Here is a 22,560-nt window from a genome sequence, read left to right on the forward strand (position 1 = left end):
AGTACTGTTTACGTCACCCATTTAGGGTAGCATAGGGTGACCAGATGTCTTGGATTTCCCCAGACAGACCCAGTTTCCGGAAATCTATCCCGGCACTTTACGCACTTTTAAATACATGTCCCGGGTTTCTAGAGGGTTGAGTAATGCTAAGTTAGAAACATAAAAGGCTTTAAAGACCAAACCTCTTTTTTGGCAGTTTTATAGTGTGAACCCAACCCCAAGGTATTAGTGGCTTTACATGACTACCAGTTATCATACACAAGGTCACAGGAGGACAGCTGGAGAACTCCCAGTGGAGAGAAGAAGAGGGACTGGGGCATGGAGGAGGTCATGACACGGTGACATAGCTTATGCTTTAAAACATAAAGTCTTCTTGTAAATGAAGGCTTCAAATGAACAAGAGTTTAAAACCTTCAGAACAAGTCTGTGCTAGCCATCATTATGCTTGATACACCAGGTTTACAATACAAGATAACTTTATAAGTAAAAGTAGCTTCAATTTATCTATTCTGTTACATCTCTAAAAGGAGCAGAGCTTTAGTATGGAATCTTTTTTTGAACTGCAACCTTCAGAACAGTTTTCAGAGTTTTTGAAGGTCACTGCCACCATATTCTATGCTGAAAAGATCGGCTTGTCCTGTCTCTTTGTGTGCCGAGTCTCTCCCCTCCCCCCGACCCCGATTGCAGAGTCTCCACAGACATAACGTTACTATTAAATTATTTGTTTGTGAATACCGAAAAGAGTAAGTTTACCTTTGTGAATCAGGTGTGTCTGTGTGTTTGCGTGTCTGTTTGTTTGTGCACCCCCACTCTTTATTGTATGCCCATTCCATATTCATTATCATCTATTAGTCCTCCTTCTATGTTTGGCTGCCATGGTTTTTCCTTTTGAAACTCTGCTCACCCTAGGTGAAAGGAACTTCCATTCACAGTATATGAACGGACATTTTCCTGTCCCAGAGGTGGAACACACTTCAAAGGTAAGGGCTGAGATGAGGAAGATGGGCATACAAATTATTACAGCTGTAATTTTGATCAAGCAATGTTTTTGAAAACACTTTTTGCATCTACTGAATCAAAACGCCATTTTGTAATGAGCAGTAACAAATTAATCATTGTTCTCTCTAAACTGACGCTAATTCTGTGTATATTTGTTCATCAAGTACAATGTTTTAGCCACAAGAACGAAATGCTTTCTTCTATTACCTATGCATGTGTACATTGCATGCAGATAATATGCTACTAATGTAGGATTATTAAAAGAAGTGACAGACATATAATCGTATGTCCTGTTTCCACTTTAACACTGAAGAGACCACAACGCTCTAAATGACTGCCTGTGACTCTGAAAGACTCACCTGCACACTTTTCCCAGTCGTAGCACACGTCATACCCACAGGGCGCTTGTACTGTGCTGTTTACAGACAGCTGTATCCTATCAAGGACCCAGCTCAGATTGACGTCTTGGCAGGCCCCAGAATGCAGGAAATGAAGTTGTTTTTCTCCCAGACACTTCTCAGCCAAGTATTCACAGCTGGATTTTGTAATAGTGCTTTCTGTAGCTGCATCGAATATACACAGGTCTTCTGAATAGTGACTACGAAAAAATAGAAATAATTTATCAGAAGAGAAAAGAGGGCTATACTTGGAATTTACCGAAGTCTGTGTTGCTTTAAAGTTTACACTAGATAAGGGAAGACAGTCATTTATCTAGATACAGCCAGGACTGGAGCTAATCCTAGATATGGGGAATGGTTAATATGACCCCAAATTCACATTGAATAAGCTTCTCAAACCCGCACAGCACAATTTCCCAAATGTATTAGATTAAACGCAATAGGTTTTATAGGTCGTTCAGAAGATATACTTAGGCCCAGATATACTATGGTAAAGCATGCGGGCTCACGATGCAGTGTGGCGCAAAGAGTAGTAGTGACCAGCTTTCACGCGCAACAGTTTTTTTGCACCGAAAGTTGACACCAGTGCAGAGCAGAATGCCACTGCTTTGCATATGGACAAACCATGAAGTTATGCAAAGTTGGCGTAATGGTTTGATAACAGGAAAAACACCACTCAATCAAAAATCAGCTAAAATCACTGAGAGTAGCAGCACCTGGCATTATTCTCTGTAAAAGGGGAGTTTCATGGGTGTTGCTGTGGATGTTTCCACACAACATCCATGGAACATGACACATTCCCAGACTTACAACGTTTTGTATAGCTGGGAATGCGTCAGAATCCTACGCCTAGTGGTGGAACAAGGAGAAATACTTTTATTTCTCCTCGTTTTTTTCCTCCTTGTATGTGGGCTGCATTCTGCAGCAAGCATAGAAAGAGGAAAATGCCATCAATTATTGTTTTTGTGCAGGAAGGTGTCCTTTCCTGCACAAAAACAATAATCCCCGCAACGCAGACACCCTTGCAACATAATGCAAGGGTGTCTGCGTTGGTGCATGGCTGCTGTTTGTGCACTGGCACCGGGGAGAAGGGCAGGAATATGCTGTATCTTGTACATAAGGCGCATTCCTGCCCTTTTTTTTTGATGCATGGCAGCGCAGAAGGAAGGTTTGCTGTGCTGCTGTGTGACAAAATATAGTAAATGAGGGCCTTAGTGCGGAATGAAAAGAGGTGTAAACAACAGGCATGCGTTTGGGTGGGTGACAATGTGTTATTTTTCGATGCACAATATGTGTAATAGTCGAAATATTTGCTCATATTATGGAATCCACCCTTGAATTTTGAATGTGTATATGTCATGCAAGATAGCACTCAATAAGAACTTTCAGAGTGTGTTATTCGCTTTTGCACCGTCTCTGATGCCAATGGCGTGCAAAACACTGTAGATAGGACAGTGTGCTATTTTATCTGTTAATTTCACACAGCATTGCTCCACACGATTTTTAGTAATTTGGACATTAATGTAAATGTAAATGTATTTCGATTTATATAGCGCACGAATCACCCAGGGGTCTCAAGGCGCTTGCTTAGGGAACCCGTCCTGGTATTCCCCTGTGAGATATCCCGGCAGGGTATTCACAAGGTGAAAGCCAGGCATCCCGCCGCGAGGGGCCGTAGTGGAGATTAAGCAAGCTATTGCCCAGAGTCGCAGAGTGTGACCCCGTGAGTCGAGTAGGCACCGGAGCGAGAATTGTCGAGTCCGTGGAATTTTTGAGCCCGAGACCCGCCAAGGCGGGGAATCGAACCCTGGTCCACGGCTGATCTCAGCTTCTGGGTCTGCCGCCTCTAACCACTGAGCCACGCTTCTCCACCATTAGTCTTCTAAGACATCATGGTCTTTCACAGTATCCTTGAGCATTATTTCTCTGCTGTGGTTAAACATGCTGTGCCTGAACGGAAAGTGTGTGATATTGCTTCAGAGGTGCTTCTGGGTGCTTGAGGGTTCCTTCTCACTATCAGGGGCCCTATAACAGATAGGGCATATATTTTCCTGTTTGCACCATGACGCACCTTTAAATAGATGTGCCATGTACAAACATGGAAAGTGCGTCCTTTTATGAAGAATAAACTGCCCTTAGGGCAGCCGCAAACTTGTACTTCCCTGGGGCAGTGCATGTAAGTGAAAAACGGAACAGCTGCTTCAAAGCCGCTTTGTGTTTCACTGTGCAGGCAGCACACACTTTTAAGAGGGATTAGAGATGCCCTTGCAGGTGGGTGCAGTGAGTGACTACACCTGCCTGCAAGGGGATGTCTGCGGGGGGTCCATAGGACCCCGTTTTCCCCCTTTGGGGAGGGTGCACTGACAGAGCACCACCTTTTTGGTGTGCACTTTCCACCTCCTCAAAGTTTCTTTGCCTTTGCACCTGCGGCCATAATACAGCACAGGCGCAGAAGTAAAGCGATTCCTCATTTGCATGGTGAAAATGAGGGAAGACCCTCTTGAGATAGCGCTACATGTGCACCAGCATTATCTGTATTACAGAAGAGGCTGCACAAGAATCTGTGGCCCCTTCTGTAATACCAAGGCACCCGAGGACGCACAAAGCAGACGCACATGACCATTGCACTCCCCAGGGCACTTTCTATAATACGGCCCGATATGTATGTAAGGCATTTCACACCATGACTGACATTAGTGAAGGGTGCTAAGCAGGCTCTCACTAGCATTGATCCTACAAGCATTTGTATTCTAAAATAGGCCGCAAGTGCTAGTGGCTGTACAAGCACTTGAGTATATATAAACCTCCAAATCTCCAAATATAAACCTTGTGCATGGGGGCGTGAGATTGTTTATAGACAGGTCTTTAAGGGGGTATGAGGTGGATGAACTCACAGTACATCTCAAAATCCAAGCAGACATTTTAGATTGCAGATTGTTTGTGATTGCTAGTGAAGCAAGGCTTGGTAAGGAGAACTATTCTTTTCTCCATGCTGGATGGCCCATTTAAAACTACAGCTTATAATTTGATGAGTAGATGATGAGTATAAAAAGATAACTGACAATCACTCACTCTTTTGAGAGGATTTGCATTGTAATTAGGTTTACCCTTCCCATAAGAAAGGTTCTAGTGATGCTAATGCCAGAGTTTCTTAACACTGTACACCAGATCTTCCACTAAGGCACTTGCCTCAAGGGCCTGGGCCCTCATTAAATGAAGGGAATGGACTACTGTTAGAAATGGGGGTCTCTAGTTAGCAATGGTTTGTACCTTTGTCCAAATAGGGACCCTTGCTTCTAGTCAGGATAAAGGGGATACACTACTAAAATGACCCCTGCTCACCCCCTTGGTAGCTTGGCCCAAACAGACAAGCCTATCTCAGAGGCAGTGTGTAAAGCATTTGTGAACACATACAGTAATACAGAGAAAGCACTACAAATGCACACCACACCAGTTTAGAAGAATAAGTAATCTTTATCTAAACAAGACCAAGTGGCAAAAATCACAATACAGTACCAAAAATATGGCTCTTAAATGGTAGAAACAGTTCAGTTCACTGCAAGTTGTAAACGCAACACTTTTCCCACAAAGTACCTTAGATGCGTCACTCAAAAAAACCAAAAGGGTCACAGTGAAGGTAATGCGTCAGTTCCTTGCTTCGGGGGAGGCGATGCATCTGTTCCTTGCTGCCGAGCACGGGAGGTGAGGCGTCTGTTCCTTACCGGAGAGGAGGCGATGCTTCTGTTTCTTACTGTGTTCTGGTTACGATGCAACAAGATGGCGCCTCGATGCATGGCGATGATCCGGTGCGATGCAAAAAATGGCGGCTCGATGCGATGATCCGATGCGATGCGTGAACTTTTGCAGCCGAACAGCAGGCGCTGCAACGGTTTTCTTGACGAATTGTCCGGGACTCAGTGTGGATGCGGCACACTACTTCCTGGTTGCTCGGCAAGGCGTCGACACCCAGTGCGGATGTGGCACGCTTCTTCTTGTTGCGTTGATCTTCCAGCTAACAGTGACAAACAGTCTCTAGAGGTCCTAAACAGCAGCAGGCACCTCTTTGCAGGTTGGAATTCCCAGCAAGTAAATTCAGGGGAGCTGATGGTGAAGTCTTTGTGTCCCTGAGACTTCAGAACAGGAGGCAAGCTCAGTTTCAAGCCCTTGGAGATCTTTTCTTCAAGCAAGTGACAAAGCAAATAGCAAAGTCCTTTTTCTCCTTTCCTTGGCAACAAGTAACCTCTGCAGGCCAACCCCAAACAGCAAACAGCACAAGGGCAGTAATCTTCCTCAGTCTCTGGTTCTTCTCCTTGGCAAAGATCCCTCTTGATTTCCCAGAAGTGATCTAAAGTTCTGGGGTCTGGGTCCCACTTACTATACACACAAATCCATTGTTCTCTGAAGACAGAGAGTGTCTGTACCCAGCCAAAACCAGTTCTGTCCTCTCTGGTGCGGCTTCCTAGCAGGAAGTGGATACATCATCGTTGAAAGCAGACCTGGCCCAGGCAAGTGAAAGGAAATCCCCTCCCTCTACTCTAAATTAAACCCAAGTCCATTTAGCCTAGCCCTGACTCATCAGACTGCCAGAGCCGCTACCCTCTCCCAGCCCCTGTCGCTCACAAGCCAGACATGCAATACACAAACCTAGCAGAGGCACACTGGATGGTTAGGCAAGAAAATACCTACTTTCTAAAAGTGATATTTTCAAACACAGAATGTTAAAATCACCCACACTAAAAGATGCACTGTGACTTTCTGAGTTCAGGCATACTAAACTTTATTTTCCTATCTTGTTCCCTGGGTCATTTATGTTTATAAGATGTTATAAGCAAACTGCCCATTCTGGCCTATGGGAATAGATAGCCTTGCAATAGTGAAAAACGAAATTGGCATTATATCACTATCAGGACATGCCACCCACATCAGGGCATGTCCTACCTTTCACAAACAATGCACCCTGCCCACAGGAGTACCTTGGGCCTACCTTAGGGGTGACTAACATGCAGAAAAGGGAAGGTTTGGGGACTGGCAAGTGTGTGCACTTGCCAAGCCGACATGGCAGTCCTATACTGCACACATGCTCTGCAATGGCAGGCCTGAGCCACATTTTACAAGCTTCTTCTGTGGGTGGCACAATCAGGGCTGCAAGCCCACCAGCAGCATTTGATTTACAGGCCCAGGGCATACATGGTAGGGGAGTGGGCGCACACTGCCTCACAATCCAGCACTCAATTCAATTCAATTCAATAATAACTTTATTCGGTTGTTTTAAGAAAAACACCATAAAAGTTCACAATGAGCAAATTACAAGAATTACAAAATATAAAAACATTAAAAATTACATTTGTTAAAAGGTAATTAAAACAAACAGCAGCATCTCAATTTATGTGAGTTTTTCAACTTTAGAGTATCATACTGTTTTCCTGTTATCTAGCTTTCTTTCAGTTGTGCAAAGCAGCGGTATAGTTTATTCTCAAAGGTTTGAACGATGACGTATACAAAACTTGAGAAAAAGTGCAATCGCTTTGGCATAGTTTTCGTTTTCAAGATACTGAAGTGCCAAGTATGCAGGACGGCACTGTCGTAGGCCCCAGAGTTTCAAGATGGGCAGTATCCAACGTTTACAGGGTTCAGTGAAGAACTTACAGAATAACAATGTATGTATCGTTGTTTGTGGGGACAGCAGATCACAAGGGCACATAGAAAATGTAGATGACCAAACATTTTGCTTTGGGAATGCAACCAGTAAGTGAAACAGATCAAATCTGAAGCGGGTAAGCAGCATTTTTTCATACTGTGTTAATTTGAAATTCAAATAGGGTTCTGCGGTAAATACAGTCTGCGCCAGTAATGAGTGTTGAACAGATGGTTTGTGGATCTCCGATAGTAGTCGGAGCTGAGCCAAGTAAACAAGACATTCCCTTTTTAAGATCTTTTTAGGGATTTCTTTTATCAGTAACGGATGGTCAAAATACTTCCTGTAACCTAAATCTGTTAATAGCGCTTTAACATAGGACAACCATTTGATTTTCTTGCAATGATCCAGTTTTAAGATGTCTTGAATGATCGCCCTAGTCAGTTGGCACTGCTCAGTGACCCATATTCTACGCCACAGCATTATTGGCTGCAGTTTTATAATGTCTGTTATGTAGTCAATGCCAAGCTCTGTGTGGCAGGCAAAAGTGGAACAACTTTTTGGTACCGCCAGCAAATATCTCAAAAAGGAGTTCTCAATTTTTTGTATTGAGTCCACATTTGCGAAACCCCATATCCCCGCCCCGTATGTTGTCGTACTTATGCATTTTGAGTTATAAATTTGTAACAGTTCTTTAGGTGGTCGCTGCCCCAGTCTTTGTGAAAAGCTTTTTAGAGAAGATGTCTCTCGGAGAAATGACAGTTTCCTTGCGTTGACAGCTGGGTTCCAGTTGAATTTTTCGTCAATGACAATCCCTAAGTAAGGATAAGTTATAGTCCTATCCACCTGTTCACCCTGTACATGCAGTTTCCTATTTTTTGCGTTTCTTTTCTCCCCCGCATGCATTGTGTAAGTTTTTTTTACGTTTAACTTCAAATTCAGGCTTGCCATGAAGGTACAGTATCTATTCAGAGCCAGCTGTAATTCAATTGACGTTCTTGCTAAAATAACAGCGTCGTCGGCATATAAAAGCGCTGGTATCTGCCGACGAGCTATCAAAGGAAGATCTTTACTGCCTTGGAGCATGGCAGCCTCCAAGCCATTCGTATAAAGGGTGAATAGAAAGGGGGCCAGTACACACCCCTGTCTGACCCCCTTTTCCACCCTGAAGGTATCCGTGAGCTCGCCTCTCACCCCGAATCTTACCCTGCCTATAGTGCCTGTGTACAGTTCTCGAAGAAAGTCCACTATTGGGGTGGGAACTCCCATCTTCAAAATGATACTCCACAGCGTTGAATGTGCCACGCAATCAAACGCTGCGGAGAGATCTACATATATCATGTGGAGAGAAGAGCCTTTAGCTTCCACATATTTGCCCGCCAATAGAGACAAATTTAAGGCCTGGTCGACAGTTCCTAGCCCCTCCCGGAAACCATATTGTAAGTCTGAAATAATTCTGTGGTCGGTGGCCCAATCCTGGAGACGCTCAAGGAGTATTCTTCCTGCCATCTTTCCTAGCGAGTCCAGGAGGGAGATCGGTCTGTAGCATGATGGACTGTATCGATCTCCTTTTTTTGAATATCGGTACCAACGTCGATGTTCTCCAAGAGTCTAGAAGGCCCACTTCAGTAGTTGCATTCAGGACGTTGGTTAGTAAGGGAGTCCATAAATCTGGGAGGTGTTTGAAAATATCGACGGGAACGCCGTCCGGGCCAGGGGCTTTGGCTGTTTTTGAAAGTTTTAAGGCTTTTTGAACCTCTTCATGAGAGAGCTGGAGATTTATTGGGTAACTGATGTGTGACTTAGGTTCAAATTGGTCTGTGTCTTCTATCTGGTCTTTAGAAAAGACTTTTGTGTAGTATCTCACCCATTCTTGTTCACTTATTGCAACATCAATAGAAGAAGAATTGTCTTTATCTGTTAAATATGGGGAGCGGACTACTTGCCAAAACGTGGTACTGTCTTTTAGTTCCGAGCTTTGGGTAAGGCGTAACCATAATTCAGCTTTTATTTCTTTTTTCCTGTTTTTTAGGGCAACCGTGTACTCCTTTCTGAGTCTACTAATTTCGGGTCTGTCCCTGTATTCACTGTTTAAAGCTTCCTTTAAACGTGAGGATGCTTTTGTACATGCTGTATTGAACCAACCTTTCTTTGTATGAGGGTTTTGTTTGTGCGTCCTGGTTAGTTCATTTTGTATACTTTTTAAGATTACCAGGAAGCTCTTTATGACTTCCCTTGGTTGTGTAGTGGGGTCCAGACAATTTATAATGTCAGCTTGATTGTGTGTGACTATTTTTCTGGTTGTTGTTTCCTTATCGATACTACCCCACTTCAGTGTATAGCCATTCAAGGAGCCTAATGCTAACTCACGTTGGTTTAAGGCGGTCATGATATCATATGCTTTATTTGTTTTTGTTTCAACGAGACCCATGGCAATTGGAAAGTGGTCACTTAAAGGATTTTTAGGGACCTCAAATTCTTCTATGGCACATCCTGCGGATGTTGAGATTAATATAAAGTCAATAAGGCTTATTAGACCTCTTCCATTGAATGTGGGCTGAAAAGGGACAGATGGAGTCTTTATTTCATTAGCAAAGCTTAGCTCTAGTTCAGCCATGACTTCAGTCATTAATTCTCCCACATTAGAGTGCGTAAAGTGCGCAAGATTTACGTCAGCCTCATTACTAATCCCACACTTATTGTTATTGCTGTTACTACATAGGTGAAGATTGAAATCTCCTCCCCAGATTATCGTGCATGACTGTTTAATGTATTTTGTACGTTGTTCTTGTAGTATTGCCGAAATCTCTGGGAGAAGGGAAATCATATCTACCTGAGAAAGATTATTATAGAAGTTAACGATCAGATAAAGTCTTTGTTTAGTGACCTTTATTACTATAATCTGAAAGTTCACATCTAGTCTTAGGGGGAATACCTCATCCACAGGAAGGATGTTTGTAATATAGGTAACTAAGCCTCCACTGTTTCTGCCAGAGATTGATTTCTTTGCAGGTGACCAAAAGGTTTTAAAGCCCACCATATGTATTGGCCTTATGGCCCAAGTTTCCTGAAGACAGATACAACCGCTCAAATTGATCAGTCTCAGGAAACCAGGGTTTGTCTTTTTTGCGGAGAGACCTGCAATACTCCAAAATGTAAAATGGATCTGCAAGGTATTTGGTATAGGGGCAGCAGGGTTGCTTATATCAGATATCAAGTCTACAGCTTCCTGGGTAACGGAAGCCGGTAATACCGTCACCAAAGCATCTGTCTTATGATGTTTTGTTATTGGACAGTTAGCTATATCAGGGATTACAATAGACTGGGTTGCCTTTTTTTCAGGAATGATACATGTTATAGATGGTAAAGTCGTCCCTGTGTTGGGGGGTTGTGAAGGTTCCCTATTCGAATGTAAGCCGGGGAGTCAATCATTAAAATCCAACCCAGAGAGAGCATTAAACCTGTTATAGGTCGGAATATTATAAGGAGTAGCTAGTGGCAAAGCCGCCTGTCTCCATCGGTTATCTCCGTTCTCTCGATAAGAGGTTTCAAAGAGATATGGATGAATAGCAGGAGGTATGAGTGTTTGACTCTGATGCCACTGTACCGAACCTGTTGGATAAAGAAATTTAGAATTCTGGAATGGTGTGGGGAGATAAGAGTCGGAGGGAAAGGACTCCTTAGGGAACGAATTCATAGAGTTAGGCAGGATGTTATTGTTTGTATTTAATAAGTGCCTGTAAAAGTAGCCTAATGGGAGGAGGGTTGTGTTAAATTCCCATGTAGATGGTAGAGGGGCTTTGGCTAGTGTCTTTTCGGCCCACTGAGGGTTTCTAAAAGTAATCGCTACACAATCGCCCTAGAATTTTTTCCGTAAGGGGCCTATCCAGCCTACTCTTTGGGTATGGGAGATTTCCCCGGCGCATTCTATCGGAAAGTTACAGTGTATACTTAACCAATGTAGTATTTTATTTTTCAGGGATGATGTAGTTTCGCTCTGTTCTTGTTTGAGTGTTGGTACGTTTACCAATACGATTACGTAGGCTCCACATTCAGGGGGGAGGGTAATGCGTTTAGGGATCTGTCGTGACCTGTATGGTTGTTCATACGGTATCTTCGGCTGTTGAGACTTTGTAGCCATATGATTAGATTGCGTCGATACCTGTGATCCTTGTTGAAGTGGTGCATGAGAGTTCGCCAGCTGGTTAGTGGCTGGTTGGATGTTCGTGTTAGGGGTAGGAGAGATACTGTTAGATGTTAAAGGTTTATTTGAAGTTGTTAAATTATTGCTAGGAAGGTTCTGTTTCAAAATAGTTGCTGAGGTGAGGTTAGATTTTGGTTGGAAAGTATTTGCTTTACTACTATTTGGTTTAGGATCTCGGGGTACAGTAGTATTTTGAGGCACAATAGGTAGGTGTTTTGTGTTTAGGGATATTAATTCTCCAATTTGTTTTTCCAGTCGGGCAAGTCTAGTTTCGACTGGTGACAGATATATACTTAGAAGGTCCCCAATTCGCTCAATCAGCTGATCGCTGCCTATGGTATTTTCATACTTATCCCTATGTTCCTCTCCTACATTTGTATCCGAGATCCCTAGGGGTTGATGTGTTTCGTTGAGTGTCTCCTTTCTTTTCTGCTGTCTCACACGCTGGTTATTCCTTAAGGGCCGAGGGGCAGCTAAAGTCAGTTGGTTGGTTAGTTTCGGAATTGCTCCCCCTTGTGTGTGAGTTAAGTCATTTGCTTGTGTATCATCCACAATTTCAGGTGTTAAAGCCACATTAAGCGCTGGGGATCTCTCTAGGTCAGTGCTTAAGTCACAATTGGTAGAGGTGTCTGACACTGAAAGGTCAACCTCGTTAGTCAGTATACGGGGATCATTTTGGGTTTCCTGGATGGTTACTGAGTTGGTTGTATTAGATTTGCCAGGGGTGGCAGCAAATTTAATATTTCCTAAAGAGGAGCGTTTGGCAGTGCTCAGATCATGTGATACTCTTCGCTGTAACAGTGAGATGCTGAGGTCAATGGCATCATGTGTTCTGGTTATGAAGCTGTCTATTGGCCCTAGAACAGCCGCTGTTCCCGCGGCTGTCTTACTTCTGCTGCCTCTCGTGGTCATGTTACAAGTTGTTAGATTGCAGCAGTTGGGTATAGTTGCTTGTAGATCTCAAATGACACACAGTAAATGTCTATTAATACTCCCGAGATATACGGTAGGACAGAATGAAGAAAAAAAAATAAAGAACAGTGTCCTACTTGTTTGGATGGCTTGGATGTAAGGGGAGTGGACCCAACCCGACCTCTTTGTCCTCGGAGGGCCTCAGAGGGCCCGCCCTTTGCCCGGGCTTCACCCGGCGTCCCGCTCGCGTCCCGCGAGACGGGGGTGATGCAGGCTTTATGCGCCTCCTGGCGCGAAAAGGTCGCGGTATGTACCGCTAAGGCAGCTGGAAGTTGTGGTCCTATGCCTATGCCACGCCCACACTCCCCTCGATGGCCGGACTCCCGGGATGGCTGAAGGAGTCACACGGCAGGGGGCGGGCGGGCTGTGTCCAAGGCAATATCCAACGCGGTATCCCAGGGCAAAAGAATGGCAGCGCCTATGCGGCGGTAAGCGTCACTAAGTTTTTTTGGCAAGGTTTCACTTGCACTCAGTTTGCCCAGATGCATCATAATAAATGCAGTGCATGATAACACTTTCTTCGGTGTCAGGCTTTAGTTTTTACCCTTTGTTGGTGCAGCCTGTGCTGTGTATCTCTAGACACTATTCAGTGAGATGGGGTCACAGTTTTGGCTGTCTAAGCAAGATCTCTAGATTTATTAGCTGCAGGGGTGGTTCTAAAACATGAATATCAAACTATCCCCAAATCTGTAAACTACCAAAGTTTTCTGCTGATAGACTTGTGTCACTCATTGCAGCTACTGACATCCTCTCAGTGGTTTAGCTGCTAGTCATATCTATCTTGGACTAAACTTATGTGGCTCTGGCTAATGTTCCTGAATGCTTGCTTCTTTCAAGGCTCTGCTGGATGCTGGGACTAGTATCTGAGGATGAAGTAAAATTAGATCACTATAATTCTTTAAAATCTGCAGCGGTTCGAACGGGAATGAGAACGTGCATCAATTTGGCCTGTCTTGCTATTAAGGCTACTGGTTTGGGTTTCTAGGGGAGACTGGAAACTATAGTTTGGTAGCAGAGAATGCATTGGAGAACTGACTTACTGTAAAGGTTTTCTTTTTCCTTGAAATGTAGCTTAATGTGTGGGTTGGCTTCACTAGCTTGTGTTGACTGTTTATTTACGCTTGATTATGTTGCTATCCTGTACACTGCTTGTACTTCGTTGTGAGATGTCCCTGAATATTTATTAATGGGTAAAAATGAAATATTAGTTGTCTCTAGCAGCACGTTTACATGTTGGTCATTCTGGCTTGATATTCATTTCTTTGGTATCAGATGTTGCATGTCATGCTTGTGTGCCACAATTAAACCAGTTTAGCATAAACAATGCATAATTATAGAAACAAAATGATATAAACTCCCCAAAAATGTTTCCAGTAAACCATTCTCTTACCTGCAGTCCTCTTGAGGAGACATGCAAACACATTCAGATCCAATTTCCTTTTGCCCTGGGTTACATTTACCCAATGGTCTATCTGTAATACAAATAGATAAGTACTACAACATGTTCAAGGATTTTGGGACTATCTGACCATGTTAATATTATAGCATTCATTCTACGAGCCCCTGGAATCTTGATTCAGGCACAAACAGCAGTTTGCGCCTGAATCAGGATTTTAAATAATGTGAAATTACAATGCACGATTTTCCCTACTTTAAAATAATATTTGTACTGATTTGATCAAATTCTGCAACTTCTCCAGTTGGAAAAACATGTTTGGCGTATTTCTTTACATAGCAGTCAATGCATGTATCTTTCTACGCCCGTTTGTCAGGACATTATTGCTTTAACTGCATACCCAATGGTTATCACAGACTCCATATGTTGTCACTTTTTCTTGTATACACTATTAAGGCAAACCTTAAACTGGTCCCCACCCCTATCATGCTTTCCTCCGGAGAGTACCCTGCTAGAACATTGCATTAGAAACTTAGTGAATGTTGTAGCCATGTGAGTGAGGTTCCCCCCTCCCTCCAGGGATATTACTGTTATAAGGAGTCATCTTAAGCAGACATCCACTATGGGTGATGTTATCTCCTCACCAGGTCGCTCCCCTCCACTTGCAGCCCCACCCGAACTCATTTAGTGCATACTCTCCGTGTCGCTGAGACTGGCTCCTAATAAAGTATACTATTAGAAGCAGTAGGGGCCGGCTATTACTTATTCATTCCTACTGCTTAAGATGGTTGGTCATCGTTACTGCTGTTACCATTGTAAGTGAGCACTAACTCATCCTGCACAAAACAATCCTGGGAGGTTTATTCCTCTATCTATGTGTTCTACAGAATGCAGCGCAAACAGAAAGAGGAAGACACGAGGAGAAATAGAGATATATTTCCCCGTTACATCTCCCCTAGGAAAGTGTACAATATTTGCACATCCCCAGGTTTGCAAGTTCTTGTAAATCTGGGCATGCATCACAAATCCATGGGAGTTGCATTAGAACACCCACGCAACCCCCAACGAACACCTTCCCAGGGCAGAGTAACACAACACAGCGATATACATTTTGCTGTGTTAGCCCAGATTTCTGGAGCCACAAAGAGCCATGAAAAGTTGTTTTGCGTGGCTTCAAAAACCTGTCTTAAGGTTTGCGTTGCTCTTGCACCACATTGTGTGGTGCAAAAACCACACAAACCAGCTCAAAAATATGGCCCCCAGTGCATGCGAGGTAACACCTGTGCATTCTAGTAGGAATTTATAGAGCCAGGAGACCACTATTCAGTCTCGACCTAGTGTGTTTACTTTCCACTGCTCCCTAATGTTATATTTCCGAGTTAGGCCAATGTAGCAAGGCAGCTTATTCCTTACATTGTCCTAGAAGATAACGTTTCTGCGGTGACCTTTTGCAGACATTTGCATGCATGACAATGTTGGATTAGTTTCTCTGAAACAACTTTGTTTATACATCCAGCTTCGCACAACATTATCACGATTCCCTGAACAACATGTACTAGGCCTCTCTACACACTGGGTACAAAATCGTCGTATCTTCATCCATGGGGTGACAGCGCTATCCACATATCCATAACATGACTCATCTAGTGTGCACATCGTGAAGGCTGCTTTTATTATAAAACATAGGCATCCTGATAGATTGGTAGAGGAGGCACTTCTGCTGACACCGAAGGTCCCTGCCTGCTGAGACATCACCACACACCCGTCTGACATTCCGTAAGGGGTGTCCAACTCGAGACCAAGAAGGGGTCCTTCACTCTCTCCCATCAGGTAATGGGGTTGAATCGTCCCTAGGGGGCTTCTTGGCTGTACACCTACACACACTCTAGGTACACTTAGAGTAGGGTTTGCATCGTAGGAGTACATTGGATTACCATTTTGCATATATATGCCTTCATATATTCATTGCTTCAGCAACCTGGCAAACATGTGTCTACTGTTTACTCTCCTGGTGCTTGTAATCTCGTTTGTTTGCTTCTGCCTCCTAATCATTGGAGTACACTGTAAGACCTGACTTTTAAAGCAGGTTTATACCGAGACTTTTTGCTTTTTGGCCTCCTGTTTTGAACCCTGTTTTTGTTGGTTTTATGACTCAGGGCACTGCTGATCAGTGCTAAAGTCAGTGGCGGCTGGTGACATTTGAAAGTGGTGAGGCGCAAATGTTTGGGACCTGTTGGCGAGCAAGTCTGATTGTCTCTCCCACACACACACACACACAATTTGCAAGTTAATGCAGGGAGAGGGTACAAGGGGAGGGCACTGCTAACACACACCACATCAGTCACCCGCGCAGGACGGCCAGCTTTCTTATCTGCCCAGCATATAGAAGCAAGTACCTTCACCACTGCCACTCAGAAGCCCGCTTCAGTGTAGAGCCAGTAAAAAGACAAAGCAGCCTCCTTTGAAAGCTAGACAAGAAACAAACTAGTGACACATAATCAAACACAGGCATCTCTCTGATCAATGTATCACAAATCACGCCTAGAAAAGTTGTCTCCAGTCTTCTGATTACCATTCTATCATTTGTTTTGCAAATGTATTTATTCGGTATCGTGTGTAAAACAAATTCACACATATTGCACAGGAATGCTCCCGTTCGATTGAGAAAGGTCCGTTACTGTTCATGTCGCAATATGTAATGTGCCGTACAATAAACATCAAACAAGTGGATCACAAGTTGGTGGTAAATGCTGCAAAGACGAAGGTGAATGTCTTCGGGAAATACAAGAACAAATCAACACACAGCTGGAGCCTTGGCAATCTTAAAATCGCTTCAACTTCAAATTACAATTAATAAGACATCTGGTTCTCGGAGAATGGCAAACTAAATCTACATCTTAAACACCTCACAGGGAAAGCCAGGGCCTCAGCTTTAACATTCGCGTTATACAAACTACATAGCTTTGTACACAGCCCATCAGCAGAAGCTATATTAACAACTATCATGCGGCGGAGTGGATGGGGGGGGACGGGAGGTGGGATAATTAAATATTAACAATTTACAAACGAAACTTACCTTAGTTAATGGCTTCCCGCTTTTCTTTCCTGACTGAGGCTCCAGACTTCCGACTCCCGCCGTCGCTGTAGAATTCCGTCGTCATCAGAAGGCAGCAGGCAGCCTCCCTCCCCTCCACAGTAGCCAGCGCTGTGATTGGTTCGGCCGGCTGCCCTACCGACGTCATTTCTCTCTGTATGCTGCAGCACAGCAGCATACAGAGAGACAGGGAGAGTGGGAGGGGTTACTCGAGGGCTGGGGGGAGCGGCTTGCCTACTGTGTTAATACTGCCTGTTTGGGTAGCCTCTCAGGCTGCCCAAACAGACAGTATTACCAACAGTGGGCAAGCCGCTCCCCCCTGCCCTCGAGTAACACCGCCCACACAGGAAATATTGCTTTCTCGCCGTGCGAGAAGGCAAGGCAGAAACAAATGGTAGTTATTATCATTGGTAATAATAACTACCTTTGTTTACCTTCTCGCACGGCGAGAAAACAGGGGGGCGGCGCCCAAACGCCCCCATGGACCAGCCGCCACTGGCTAAAGTGCATATGCTCTCCTTGTAAATTGCATTTATGGATTGGTGATTCCATGATTTGCATTTATGATTTACTAGTCAGTAAATAATGTACAGTGCACTGTGTGTGCCCAGGGCCTGTTACTCAAATGTTGCTAATGGGCCTGCAGCACTGACTGTGCCACCCACATGAGCAGCGTGTAAACGTAACCCAGACCTACCACTGCAGTGTCTGTGAGCAGTTTGGCACTGCCATGCCGACTTGGCAAGTGCACCCACTTGCCAGGCCCTACCCTTCCCTTTTCGTACATGTTAGTCACCTCTTTGGTAGGCCAAGGTACCACTGTGGACAGGGTGCAGTGCATGTGAAAGGTAGGACCTGCCCTGTTGTGTGTGGCATGTCCTGATAGTGAAATACCGCCAATCTTGTTTTTCACTATTGTAAGGCTATCTGTCCACATAAGATAGAATGGGGAGTTTGCTTATAACATCTTTTAAGCATAACAGCCCATGGGAACAAGATAGGAAAATAAGGTTTGATATGCGTGAACTCAGAATGTTGAGATGCATCTTTTAGAGACAGTGATTTTTACATTCTGGGTTTGAAAATACCACTTTTAAAAGTAGGTATTTTCTTGCCTAATCATCCAGTGTGCCTCTGTTGGTTGTGTATTGACTGTCTGGCTTGGGAGTGACAGGGGCTGGGAAGGTGCATCATCTCAAAGAGCCACGGGGGTTGAGGTGTGTCCTGCCTTTCCAGGGTGAGTCAGGGCTGGGCTGAATAGTCCTGGGCTGCATTCAGAGTAGCGGGAGGAGAGTTCTTTCACTCCTGTATGGGCCTGGTCTGACTTACACAATGCTGTCTCCACCTCCTGCCAGGAAGCTGCACCAGAGAGGCCAGCACTGGTTTTGACTGGACAAAGAGCTTCTCTGCCACCAGTATAAATATTGGGGCCCAGACCTCAGAACTTCAGATTACTGACATACTAAGGAACCTTCCAGGAAGAAGATCCAGGAAAGCTGGAGGAGGAGTACTGTCCCTGTGCTGTGTGCTGTTGGGGTTGGCCTGCAGTGGTTGCTTCTGTCTTGGGCAGGGAAAGTACTGGACTGTGCTGCTTTCATCATCCTGCTGTTAGAGTTTCTCCAAGAGCTTGGAGTGGAGCTTATCAAGAGGAACCTCTGCCAAGGAGAAGAGCTGGAAGAAACTGGAGGAGGAGAACTGCCCCTTTGCTGTAATCTGTCTGGGGTTGGCCTGTAGTGGCTGTTTCTGCCAAGGAGAGGAACTGTGTGTGTATCCTGCTTATAAAGTGTCACCAAGGGCTTGAAGTGAAGCTTGCCCCCTGTTCAAGAGGTCTCAGGAAAAGCAAAGACCCCACCATCCTTCTGGGCACTCTCTCTGGCTCAGCTGGTTCCAGTCACCTCAGAAGAAATGAGCAGCCGACTCCGTCACCGAGTCCGTCACAGACTCCGTGTCCTGAAGGCACTGCAGAGAGCACATACTCACTTCGCAATGCAACTCTAGTCTCACCGACTCCGTCAATGAGCCACTGCTTGCACCGCATTCTTTGGGCACCGCACTCCGCACCACTTCACCACACGCTGCACAGACTCTGTCGCTGCCCGACTCAAACATCAACCAGCATCTCACCCTGCAATGTAAGCCTTGGTCTCACCTACTCCATCAACAAGCCTCTGCCTGCACCGAGCCATGAGGACACCACACTCTGCAACGCTTCCATCTCACATCACAACCGCGACGGTTGCCCCGACCAACTCGCATCGGCGCATTGGCTACAACAAGAAAGGTACTATCGCCGAGTCTGTCGACGCTTTAGCTGGCCCTTACCAACGCGGTTGGCTGGAATTGTTAGACTTTGACGTGTTCAGTGTCGGAGTAGCCCTGAATGGCGCTACCTAATCGGAAGAACTGTGTTTTCTGAATTTATTGAAAAACACCATCTCCTGGATGACACGCAATTTGGATTCCGGAAATACCATGGGACAGAGACAGCCTTGATTAAGGCCGCCGATGATATCAGGGTAATCCAGGATCAGGGGGGAACAGCCATCCTGGTAATGTTGGATTTATCAGCGGCCTTCGACACGGTCGACCATACAATCTTGGTCGATCGTGTCGAGGGATTCGGAATCTGCCACTCTGCTAAAGATCTCATTGCCTCCTTCCTAGCCAAAACGACGCAGGCTGTCATCTTAGGCCCATTTCAATCGGCACAACTTTCATCTCCCTGCGGAGTTCCTCAAGGCTCATCCCTTAGTCCGACACTTTTCAACATTTATGTGTCGGACCTTGCTAAAACCATCAAAGCATACGGGATGAGCCTAACCTCCTATGCCGATGATACCCAGTTGGTACTGGCAATCAAAGGTGACGGAGATCAAGTGGCGGAAAAATTTAAGAAGGGACTTGTTGACATAGGAGAATGGATGGCCACTAATTGCCTCAAATTAAACTCAGATAAAACTGAGGTGGTCATATTTGGACCTCTTCTCCCAGCCTGGCCATCAAGTTGGTGGCCAGATGCCTTCGGTACCCCTCCCACCCCAACCGCCAAAGTTAGGAATCTCGGTATTGTGTTCGATGAAGGTTTACACTTCATGGATCATGCCAATAAAACAGTTTCCACAGCACATCTAAAACTAAAGATGATCAGAAAAATCCGACCTTTTCTCCCAGAGTCTGCCATCAAAACTTTGGTCACCTCCCTAGTATTTTCTGCTCTGGATTACTGCAACGGCCTCTTTCTAAACGCCCAATCCAGAGTAATAACCAAACTACAAACTATCCAGAACGCAGCAACACGCCTGCTTTCAGGCAAAACAAAATATGAATCAATATCAAGAAGCATAAAGGATTACCACTGGCTCACCATTCGAAACAGAATCCATTTCAAGTCCCTTTGTATCGTGTTCAAAGCGCTCAATAACCAAGGACCTCACTTTCTGAAAGAGCAGCTGCAACCGTACAAACCTAGTAGAATGTTACGTTCAGCTACCCTCGGCCAATTGGTCATTCCTCGTACAAAGACGGTATCCTGGGGTGATCGACGCTTCTTGGTGGCAGCCCCGAAGCTCTGGAATACTTTACCCCTAAACATCAGGCAGAGCCCCTCCCTCCTTCACTTCCGTAAGCTCCTAAAAACTTGGCTGTTCGATCAATGATTCTTCCGTCCCCACGTTTCTCACCACAAGTAACTGGTTTTATTAGCGCCAAGACGCCCGAGGGTATATGCTGCGCTTTATAAATATCAAAAATAAATAAATAAATAAAATAAATTCCTGCAATTTAAAGGTTATTTTTTCACAGTAACTATTTTTATAGTATTGATTGTTGGATATTTGTCGTTTTTGGTCTTGTGTGGTTTTTCTAAACTGGTGTGGTGTCCATTTATAGTGTTTTCACTGTGTTACTGTATGCATGTACATATGCGTTACACACTGCCTCTGAGATAAGCCTGTCTGCTCGTACCAAACAACCAAGGGGGTGAGCAGGGGTTATTTTAGAAGTGTATCTCCCCTTACCCTGACTAAGAAGAAGGGTCCCTACTTGGACAAAGATACTTACCTCTGCCAACTAGAGACCCCCATTTCTAACACACACGTATTTTATGCAAGAATAACGTTGGTTCAATAAATATTATTGAAAACGTCCCACTGTGTATACTCTGTATATTTCTCTGAGAACAAGTGAGCACGAGTGACTGAGCATACACTATTCCCTGTATAGAAGGAGTTGTCCCCTCTGGATATCCCATTCATATACCAATGTCTGAAAGTCTACAAAGGTATTATTCTCAAATAAGTGTCCTATAGTATCAAATCCTGTTGTTTCCCAGTGGTGTAAGTCTCTAAGGGTAAAGTGTCCCAATGTGGTTGGCAGTCCCTTCAAGGGTATTGCCAGTTTGTATGCCAGTTCCAGTCTCTTAGAGCTAATACTCCTTCTCAGACAATCCCAGCACCGTTCTAGCCAGCAGTGGAAAGTCTACATGGTTTTTCCCTACATAAATGTCACCAGGTAAAACCTGGTGAAAGTTGTATGTGGAAAATTGCAAAACTGTAATTTCTATCGCTCAGAATGGTGGTAAACATGCAGTATAATGCTTTTGCTCCACATTCTGAAGTGCAGAATCTGAAATGGAGAGGTAGTTAGACACTCGTACAAAACCAGTAACATTCAGTAGTTAAAGTTAGCTGAGCTAACTATAACTTGTGCCTCAACAATAAACTGATTATGACTTCACATATTACATCACTCATGACATGGTCAGTGACATCCTTGATGACATCTAAAATGACATCATCCAGTGACTCTGAGTGTTTTAAAAATGTTTATGAGTGTTAAATATGTATATAAAGGTGCATTGGTGAATCTATGGGTGTATGACTGCCTGTATGGATGATTCAGTGGGTGCATGACGGACTGTATAAGTGAGTGATTAGGTGTTTCAGTGAATGTATGGATGAGTGAGTTTGTGACTAAGCGGCTATATAGGTGTTTGAGTGGGCATGTGAGTGGCTGTATATGTGAGTGATTGGTTGTATGAGTACCTGTCTGAGTGTCCATGTGGGTGGGTGGGTGAGGGGGTGTGTGACTGCCTGTATGGATGAGTGAGTGGGTGAGTCAGTGGCTGTCTGGGTTAGTGAGTGCATGTGTGAGGGGCTGTATGGGTGAGTGAGTGTGTATATGGCTGTGTGAGTGAGGGAGTAGATGTGTCAGTGGTATATGGTTGAGTAACTGGGTATGTGAAAGGCAGTATTGGTGAGTGATATGGTACATGAGTGACTGTATAGGTGTGAGAGTGGCTGTATAGGTAAGTGTGTGCTTGTGTCAGTGACTGTAGATGAGTGAGTATGTGTTAGTATTTGTATGAGTAAGTGAGGGTGTGTGTGTGTGTATCTGTATGGATGAGTAATAGCTGTGTGATTAACTGTATGGGCGAGTGACTAGGTGTTTGAGTAGCTCTATAGGTGACTGACTTAGTGTGTGAGTGGCTGTATGAGTGGATATGTCAGTGGCTGTATTAGTGAGTGAGGGTGTGTATAAGTGGCTGTATGAGTGAGTGGATGTTTGTGTAGATCTATAAATCAGTGAGTGAGTGTGCAAGTACTGGCATGGGTCTGTGAATGGGTTTTTGAATGGTTGTGTGGGAGTGGGTTCATGAAAAGTTCCAATGGGGTGTGACTGGGTGCGTCAGTGATTGTGTGGATGATGTCATTTGAGATGTCATCAGTGATGTAATATATTCGAGGTCATAAGCAGTGCATTGTGGGGGCATGAATTATAGTTAGATCAGCTCACTATAACTGCTGAATTTCACTGGTTTTGTATGAGAGAAACCTTAGCCTTACTATAGCCACCCTGTAACCT

At 44.4% G+C, this 22,560-nt stretch overlaps 1 protein-coding gene across 1 annotated transcript in view; it reads right to left on the reverse strand.

The window, feature by feature from the left end:
- The window catches only part of LOC144817999 (complement component C6-like), a 652,704-nt gene that overhangs the window by 28,339 nt on the left and 601,805 nt on the right, over positions 1–22,560 (reverse strand). The window contains exons 16-17 of the mRNA XM_078675004.1: positions 13,599–13,680; positions 1,359–1,597 (exon numbers count right to left, since the gene is read on the reverse strand). Of these exons, the coding sequence (XP_078531130.1) occupies positions 1,359–1,597; positions 13,599–13,680 (321 nt within the window). The remainder of the gene's footprint in view (positions 1–1,358; positions 1,598–13,598; positions 13,681–22,560) is intronic.

Source organism: Lissotriton helveticus, chromosome 2_1 (genome assembly GCF_964261635.1).
Source record: "Lissotriton helveticus chromosome 2_1, aLisHel1.1, whole genome shotgun sequence".
NCBI lineage: Eukaryota > Metazoa > Chordata > Amphibia > Caudata > Salamandridae > Lissotriton > Lissotriton helveticus.